This window comes from Vulpes lagopus, chromosome 2, assembly GCF_018345385.1.
Source record: "Vulpes lagopus strain Blue_001 chromosome 2, ASM1834538v1, whole genome shotgun sequence".
In the NCBI taxonomy this organism is placed as follows: domain Eukaryota; kingdom Metazoa; phylum Chordata; class Mammalia; order Carnivora; family Canidae; genus Vulpes; species Vulpes lagopus.
Window position 1 is genome coordinate 25,601,422 of NC_054825.1, and position 9,529 is coordinate 25,610,950.

At 37.8% G+C, this 9,529-nt stretch overlaps 1 protein-coding gene across 4 annotated transcripts in view; it reads left to right on the forward strand.

Annotated features, from left to right (window-relative positions):
* PCGF6 (polycomb group ring finger 6) overlaps positions 1-8,782 on the forward strand; it is a 46,668-nt gene extending 37,886 nt beyond the window's left edge. For all 4 annotated transcript variants that reach the window (XM_041744360.1, XM_041744362.1, XM_041744361.1 and 1 more), the window contains one exon: positions 7,573-8,782. In XM_041744360.1, coding sequence (XP_041600294.1) covers positions 7,573-7,629 — 57 coding nt within the window. In that variant the 3' untranslated portion in view covers positions 7,630-8,782. The remainder of the gene's footprint in view (positions 1-7,572) is intronic.
* Positions 8,783-9,529: the final 747 nt, after the last annotated feature.

Here is a 9,529-nt window from a genome sequence, read left to right on the forward strand (position 1 = left end):
GCTGAAATTTCTGCAGCCTTAATGGACTGGTCTATTGTGGATAATTTTATTTTTTTATTTTTTGCTTGGTTTTCTTTTTACTAATTTGCTACAAGTTTCCTTGCACCCACCACTCAGATTTAATGAGTGTTAACACTTTGGTTTTTCAGACAGAAAGATAATAAATTTTTATCTTTTTTTTTTTTTTTTTAAGATTTTACTTCTTTATTTATTTACTTAGAGTGTACAAGAGCAGGGCAAGGGAGAGAGGGCATCCCAAGCAGACTCTGTGCTGGCACAGAGCCTGATGCAGGGCTCGATCTTAAGACCCTGAAATCATGACCTGAGCTGAAATCAAGAGTCAGACACTTAACCAACTGAGCAACCCAGAGACTCCCAAAATTCTTATTATTTTAAAAAGAGATTTGAAACAAACAAGGTAAAGTGTCAATACTCAACAAACTTGAGTACTGGTTACAAAGGAATTATATTAATATTTATACTTTGGAAAATTTTTAAACCTTCAGAAAAATCATAGGATTAGTACAGTGAACATCCATCTATGCTTTACCTGGATTCACCAGTTTTAAAAGTTAGGATTCTGTTTGGGAGACAGAATCAATATGAATGTTGGGGAATAAGGGATTATAGACAGTTGTAGGGGCTGGTGAAGAGCAATGTGGAAAGATACTGCCTGTGGACTAGTAGTCATTGTAAATCAACAGGGCAGCAATTGCAAGAAAAGATAGATATAAAAGGGATCCCTGGGTGGCGCAGCGGTTTGGCGCCTGCCTTTGGCCCGGGGCGCGATCCTGGAGACCCGGGATCGAATCCCACGTCGGGCTCCCGGTGCATGGAGCCTGCTTCTCCCTCTGCCTATGTCTCTGCTTCTCTCTCTCTCACTGTGTGCCTATCATAAATAAATAAAATTTAAAAAAAAATTAAAAAAAAAAAGATAGATATAAAGTGTAAAATAGTGAAAATAAACTGGGACCTATAAGGAGAAAATGGAATGTGTGTCTCATCATTTCCATATTCAGTGACATGGGTGATCTGTAGACAAAGCTGGTGATCTTTGGCCCAAAACTTAGAGAGGCTTAGGGTGGAGCTCTTTTGGGAGCAAGAGGAGTTAGTTGCAGGCCTGGCTGCTGCCCTATACCAACAACGTGAGCCAGCATACCAGCAACAATGTGTATAAACTAGCTGGGCATCTGGCCCCTGTAATAACCTGAGCGTAATGACTTCTGCTTCCTTCCACTTTGCAAATCTTATTGGCTAACTCAAAGGGAAGGGAATTCTGGGAAATATAGTTCCAGTTTGACTAAGCTGACCTACCAAAATATAAAAGAACCGACTAAAATGAAAAAGACTCACAGAATAAGTGTTGGTGTGGATGTGGAATGACTAGAATTTATATACATTGGTAGTGGGAACTGATCTAATCACTTTGGAGTTCTGCTGGTAGTATCTACTAAAGCCATGTATATATGCTCTCTACTCCCTCAGCAATTCCACTCCTGAGTATAAATCTAGGAGAAATGAATATGATGTCCACCACAAGATACGTACGAGATACAGTAGCTTTAGGGACACCTGGGTGGCTCAGTGGTTGAGCATCTGCCTTCTGCCCAGGGCGTGATCCTGGTGTCCCGGGATTGAGTCCCACATTGGGCTCCCTGCATGGAGCCTGCTTCTCCCTCTGGCTATGTCTCTCCCTCTCACTGTCTCTCATGAATAAACAAAATCTTAAAAAAAAAAAAAAAAGATATAGTAGCTTTATTCATGATAGTCACAAACTAGAAGCAACCCAAATGTCCAAAAAAGGATGAGTAAAAAATTGTGGCATATACATACAATTAAGTACAACTACCATATACAGCAACATGAACTAATCGCACAGGCATAATATTGAGTGAAAGAAATGGGACCCAAAAGAATATAGTTGATTATCATTATTCATAGATTCCATATTTGTAGATTTGCTTACTGATTAATGTTTTATTGTAACCTCCAAATTAATACTAATAGCCATCTCATGACCATTCAGTTTTTCATGACTTTTTAAAATGATATTTGGATTTTTTATTTTATTTTATTTATTTTTTTTTTAATTTTTTTTAATTTATTTATGATAGTCATACAGAGAGAAAGAGAGAGAGGCAGAGACACAGGCAGAGGGAGAAGCAGGCTCCATGCACCAGGAGCCTGATGTGGGATTCGATCGCGGGTCTCCAGGATCGCGCCCTGGGCCAAAGGCAGGCGCCAAACCGCTGCGCCACCCAGGGATCCCGATATTTGGATTTTTTAAAGAAATCACAAGTTTTGTAATTTTGCAAATAAAACTTACATGTAATTCAGTATTGGAAAGATGCTACAAGGCTGATTGTTCTTTATTGTGATATTACAGATTATATTATCCTTCAGTTATATAGGTACACTATAGTTGTGATAACAGTTTGTCAGAGTAGTAAAAGTAATCAGCAATACAATGATTAGGGACCATTATTTTTTTTTTTAAATGATTGTCATTATTAACTTGGGTTTTGTGTGTGATTTACAAGGAGGAAAGAGGACTTAGTCACTTACTGTTTCTTTGAAAATGTAACTGGCTTTTCCTTGAGCAACAGTTTTCTTTATTTCCAAAAAGAACACGAAGATACATGAAATGTAATTATTTTTGCAATATAGCCAGCTTAGTGATGAATGAAATGGTGTTAGGACTTGGGGGGGAATGTCTGGGTGGCTCAGCAGTTGGGCGGCTGCCTTAGGCTCAGGTCATGATCCCAAGATCCGGGATCGAGTCCCATAACGGGCTCCTGTGGAGAGCCTGCTTCTCTCTCTTCCTGTGTCTTTTCCTCACTCTGTGTGTTTCAAATGAATAACTAAATTTTTTTTTTTTTTTTTTTTTAAAAAAAAGAAGAAGAAGAAGAACTTGGGAAAAAAGCCTTGAGGATATTTGGGTTGGAAAGTGTAAAGAAAAAGGGAAATCCCTTGATCAGCCTGCCAGGTTAATTGAGGAGTAACACATATATCATGTGGAATTGCTTGGAGCTCAGAAAAAGACAATATTACTAATAATTAACATTTCTTGAGCCCTTAATGCTGCTAAACATGCAAAAGGATATGTGTTAACCTCTTTTTTTTTTTTTAAGATCTTAAGTAATTTCTAGGTCCAATGTGGGGCTCAAACTGACCACCCCGAGATCCAGAGTCATATGCTCCACTGACTGAGCCAGCCAGGCACCCCAAAACATGTGTTATCTTGTTTAAGCCTCACAACAACCTTAAGAGATAACAATTGTTACCTCCTTTTTTTTCTTTTTATTTTTTTAAGATTTATTTGTATTTTAGAGAGAGAGTATGAGCATGTGCAAGTGAAGGGCAAGGGGCAGAGGGAGAGAGAGAGAAGCAGACTCCCTGCTGAGCCTGGAGCCTGACATGGCTCGATCCCACGACCCAAGCAGAAACCAAGGACCAGACACTCAAGCAACTGAACCACCCAGACGCCCCTCCTATTTTCTGTTATAAAATATTATTTTGAGATAACTTAAGACTTAGAGAAAAATTACAAAAATAGTACTAAAAGTTCTTATGTAGATACCATTCAGCATCCTTTAATATTAACACCTTGCATGACCATGGTACATTCACCAAAACTTAAGAAATTAACATTGTTGCAATACTATTAATGAAACTGCAGACAATGAGTTTTGCTAGTTTTCCCACTATTCTTTCTCTGTCCTATGTTACACATCCTATTTAATTGTTGTGTCTCCTTGTCTTCTCCCAGTTTTTCAGTCCTTCCTTGTTTTCATGACTTTGATACTTTTGAAGAGTATTGGTCAGTTATTTTATAAACCGTCCCTCGTTTGGGTTTGTCAGATGTTTTCTGATGACTAGATTGAGCATTTTTAGCAAGAATGCCATACAAAAAAAAAAAAAAAGAATGCCATACAAGTGATAATGCCCTTCTCAAAGTATCATCAGAAGATATTTACTACTGATAGGTCTTTTTCTTTATAATTAATAATATTTTGGGAGATACCTTGAAACTATGCAGATAGCCTGTTTCTCCTTAAATGTTGCCCTCTATTCTAACATCCATTAGTGGATCTTATAGTTTAGAAAACTGACATGCAGAGGTTAAGTAACTTGTCCAGTGTCACTTGGCTATATAGTACTAGATGCAAGATTCAACTGTAGAAAAAAATTGAACTTAAAGTTCAGCCTTTTGGAGTGCTTGGGTGGCCCAGTCGGTTAACCATCTGCTTTTGGCTCGATCATGATCCCCATGTGAGGGTATCTAAAGATGTTATTTACGTTGAGAGAGAGAGAGTGCACACATAAGCAAGGGAAAAGGGCAGAGGGAGAGGGAGAAGCAGACTCCCCAATGAGCAGGGAACCTGATGCCAGGCTTGATCCCAGGACCTCTGGACCATGACGCGAACCAAAGGCAGATGCCTAACTGACTGAGTCACCCAGATGACCCTTTAGTTAAAATTAAGCTTGCTTGATTAGAAATATAAGAAACTAGTAGTAAAATCCCAAAGTCATTGAAGTAGGTAGAAAATATTACTTCAAAAAATATTTACAGAGCACTATTCTAGACATGTAGTGAGATTCAAAGATGAGCAAGTCCCTAAACTTAAATAATCTAATGATACATTTAAAGTTAAAGGCCTCAGTGACAAACAATATAAGTTTCACAAAGTCTTGGGACCTCTTAGCTAAATGAATGGTAATACCTCCTCAGTGGGAAAGCTAGGATATGGGACTTGAGGGAGAGAATGGTAGGAACTGAGATCTGGGCAGTTGGAATAAAACCATGTATGATTTTATAGGCTATAGTATGGACTTCGGATTTTAATTGAGTAAGGTAGGAAATGATTGATTGGAAGATTTAACCCGAGGACAGAAGTGACCTACTCTAACTTATGTTTTATTTATTTTTTAATAATTAAAAAATATTTTATTTACATATTTGAGAAAGATAGCAAGAGAGTATGAGCAGAGGAAGAGGGAGAAGTAGACTCTTTGCTGAGCAGGGAGCCTTATGCAGGGCTCAATCCTGGGGCTTCAGGATCATGACCTGAGCCAAAGGCAGACACTTAATTGACTGAACCACCCAGGTGTCCCTTTTTAAAATTATTTTATTTTATTTTTTTATTTTATTTTATTTATTTGAGAGAGACAAGAGCACGAGAAAGAGAGAAAGAGATCACAAGCGGGGGAGGGGGGGTGGATAGAGGGAGAAGTAGACTCCCCACTGAGCAGGGAACCCAATGTGGGACTCGATCCCAGGACCCCAGGATCACCACCTGAGCCAAAGGCAGACACTTAACAGACCGAGCCACTCAGGTGCCCTGACTTAGTAATGATATTATTTATTTACTCATGAGAGACACACACAGAGAAGCAGAGACACAGGCAGAGGGAGAAGCAGGCTCCATGCAGGGAGCCCGATGTGGGACTCAGTCATGAGACTCCAGGATCACCCCCTGAGCCGAAGGCAGACACTCAACCGCTGAACTACCCAGGCATCCCCTTGATTTAGGTTTGTTTGTTTGTTTGTTTGTTTATTTATTTATTGACTTAGGTTTTAGAAGACCCATTCTGGTTGGATACTTTAAGAAGACCAGGGATAGAAACATCTAAATATAAAATATAAATAGGGCAGCCCCAGTGGCTCAGCGGTTTGGCACCTGCCTTCGGCCCAGGGTGTGATCCTGGAGACCCGGGATCGAGTCCCACATCAGGCTCCCTGCATGGAGCCTGCTTCTCCCTCTGCCTGTGTCTCTGCCTGTCTCTCTCTCTCTCTATGTCTATCATAAATAAATAAATAAATCTTTAAAAAAAATATATATATATATATATATCAGCATGTATATTGTTTCGCAAAATGTTTTCATTTCTGAAACATAACCATATGCAAAAAAATTAACATTTTATAAAATGTAATTTGTGTCCTTGTAAGAATGTTAATAGAATCTATTTGTGTTGTAATACAAATTTATTTACTTTGATTAGGCTAATTAGTCTATAATCTGGTGGTCCATGGGCCAAACGTGGTATGAGATTATGTTTTATTTGGTTTATTCTGTGTTTTAAATATTTTTGAATTGAATTCCTTTAGCTAGACATCTGGTGTCTCATTTCCCAGTGGTCTCAACATTCCCTACGGATTCACATACCTAACTTACATATTCATCTATGTTACTTTCCTGGCCCTTGTGGGCATTTGAATTTGTGAACCCTTTCTAGAATTCTGGTGAGTTTTCGCTGGAATTGCCAGGAATAGAATCCAGATTGCAATGAGTTGTGTAGTGAATGAGAAATGAGGAAGTAGAGCCATGCAAGAGCTTAACAGAGAAGAAAGAGAGAGAGTAATAGAATGTGATCGAAAATGCAAGACATGCATGCCACCATTCCCTCTTACGTGTTGCTCAAAGTTAACCCATTACTCATGGCACACTTCCCCAATGACTCTTAGTTTTTACCTAATTTTCTAGTTCGCAGTAGATTAAAAATAGCACTTAAAAAGGTGGATTGTGGGACAGCTGAGTGGCTCCGTGGTTGAGCATTCAGCTTAGGGCGTGATCCTGGAGTCCTAGGATTGAATCTCACATCACGCTCCCTATGGGGAGCCTGCTTCTCCCTCTCCCTATGTCTCTGCCTTTCTTTGTGTGTCTCTCGTGAATAAATAAAATCTTTTTAAAAATAAAATTAAAAGGTGGATTGTTTCCTGTATACAGACTTGGTGAGAACACAAAGGATTAAGATCTGATACTAAAAGAGGAGACAGAAACCAAAAAAGCAGATGAATAGATTCAGAAACATAGTGTCTGAAGTCATTTCCTATACGGTTAAGTTACCTAGTAACTGAAGACCTTACTGAGTTATAGAACAATTTAGTCACTGTTCATAATGATCACTGAGTATCAAAGAAAAGTTCAAGGGATGCCTGGCTGGCTTAGTAGAGTATGTGACTCTCACTCTCAGGATCTTGAGTTCAAGCCCCATGTTGGGTGTGGAAGCCTACTTAAAACAATAGTAAAAGAAAGGTTAAATTGTGTTGTGAACACTCGTTAAGACAGAGTTAAATTGTATGATACATTAAACAGGTAAGAGTTGCAAGGTTTTCTTAGAATAGTAAGCTGCATTTATATGGAAATCAATGTATCATTTCTTACTGAATTCATGATGCTTTATGATAATTGAGTCTTTCTTTAGGGAAGCCCAATACTTAGGTGGTCTATTAAGTAGTCTGTGCAGAAAGAGAGATGTACCTCTCTTAGTTCTTTTCAGAGAACTGTTTAGCCATAAACAACCCTGGCTAGTTATGGAGTTTCAGAAGTACCTGTTGAAAGTCATTAAAAAGGCACATTGACAGAGAATGTTTGGTGATGGGGTGAATATGAATAAGCAAGGTTATTTATCTTGGACTCTTTATTCTCTTTAAATCAAAGAATTTCAAAAAAAAAAAAAATCAAAGAATTTCCCATTAATGCGGGGCTTTGAAAAACTGTATCTGACTTAATTGTTTACATAACTGGTTTTCAAATAGTTACAAAACACTTTTTTTTTTCTTCTCAGGATGGTCTGCTGGTCCTTCATTATGGTCTTGTAGTTTCTCCCTTGAAAATTACTTGAAGATTCTAGCAGCATTTGGAGGAGGGGAACAACATAAGGAGGCTTCTGCAGGATTGCATTTCACCAAAGATTTCCACAAAACATGTAATTGCTACCACTTTGTGCTGTTTGAGGCATAAGTTACCTATTTTCAGCACCAAGATTCATAGCATTTATAAGTACAATTTGGAATGATGGAATGCTTCTGTTTTACTAGAGACTATATAAAAAGCATCAATAGCTCAGGGGGAAATTTTCAAAGCATTACATTTTTAAATTCCTTGTGATTTCAAATACTTTGACGTTGATCTTGCTTCCTAACCTTTGAGGTAAATCGGTTACTATTTTCTTCTTTGTTGAGCCATATCCCTTTCAGGTTGGTGGTTAGGATTCTGCTCTCTGGAATCATATCAGTTGGACAGTCATCCTTTTGGAAAAGAAGTATGCTTTTGAACTAAAGATTCAAAGCCAGTCTTTGCTGAATTACAGAGTGTACCTCTCAAAGACCAAAACTATTGACCACTTTTGTATGTTGCCATTGTACTTTGAACTTACATCTTTCATTTATCAGCAATACTACAGAGATGATATTTACTTCTAAAAGGGATGAATTCTCATTTTGTGTGAAGAGCTGTCTCCTGCAGGGTTTATGGCCTATACCATAAGCCTTCACTGTACTAAAGACTTCTTTAAAATATCTTACAACAAGGGGTGCCTCTTTGAAACATTATTTTTATTCTTTGAATGTTAATTTGATTAACATTCATTTTATTTGAACACGTAGTTTGTCAATACCTTGTAATGCCACTGCTTCTGAAAGTAATAAAGAAACTTGAGTACATTTGCAAGTTTACAGAATACTTATTCATTGATTCCTCAGTAAGTCAACTTAATGTCTGTTTTCCCATTTTGTCACTGGGATAAAGAATACGGGTGTTTGAGAGTTTACTCACGTGCAAAGATTTTAGTTTTAAATGTTATTTTGCCTAAAATTAGCATTGTGATGCTTTCTAAAAAAAATATTTTATAGACCCTATTTCAGTATAAAATTTCCAACTCTGCATAGAAACAGTTACAAATGAATAAGGTTTGGCAATTGTTTTGTAAAGAATTTGTGAATTGTGTATAAATCTCTTCTAACATTTAATAAAAATTTTTAATAAAAATTTATTTTAACCTATTTTGAAATGTTCATATTTATTGTAGATTGAAACAAAAATAACCAAAATTCTTTAACAGGTATCCAAATTAAAGTTAAAATGCCATCAAATAGATATTTTATGGACATCTTTACTAATTTTACTAGATGCTGTTATTTAACAATGGACAGAATAGCAACTATGGAATTCAATGCCTCTTAAACATTTCTTGCGCAAATTGCTTACTTGTCCCATGTTAACATATCCGTGTCAGGGATCCCCAAGACTACTTTCAGGTTTAGTGTTTCACTAGAAGGGCTCCTTATACTTAAGCTTATAGTTTATTACAGTGAAAGGATACAGATTAAAATCAGAAAAGGGAAAAGCTGTATACCGCAGAGTCTAGGAGAAACCAGGTACAAGCTTTCAGTTGTCTTTTCCCCATATCTTTAATTCTTTCAGCAATGATATGTGACACGTGTAAACTGTTGCCAAACAGGGAAGCTCACCTGACCCTGACTATCCAGGGTTTTGTTTTTTTTTTTTTAATTTTTTTTTTATTTATTTATGATAGTCACAGAGAGAGAGAGAGGCAGAGACAAAGGCGGAGGGAGAAGCAGGCTCCACGCACCGGAGCCCGATATGGGATTCGATCCCGGGTCTCCAGGATCGCGCCCTGGGCCAAAGGCAGGCGCCAAACCGCTGCGCCACCCAGGGATCCCTATCCAGGGTTTTTAATGGGAATCAGTTATGCAGTGTCTATATGATTGACTCGGCCATTA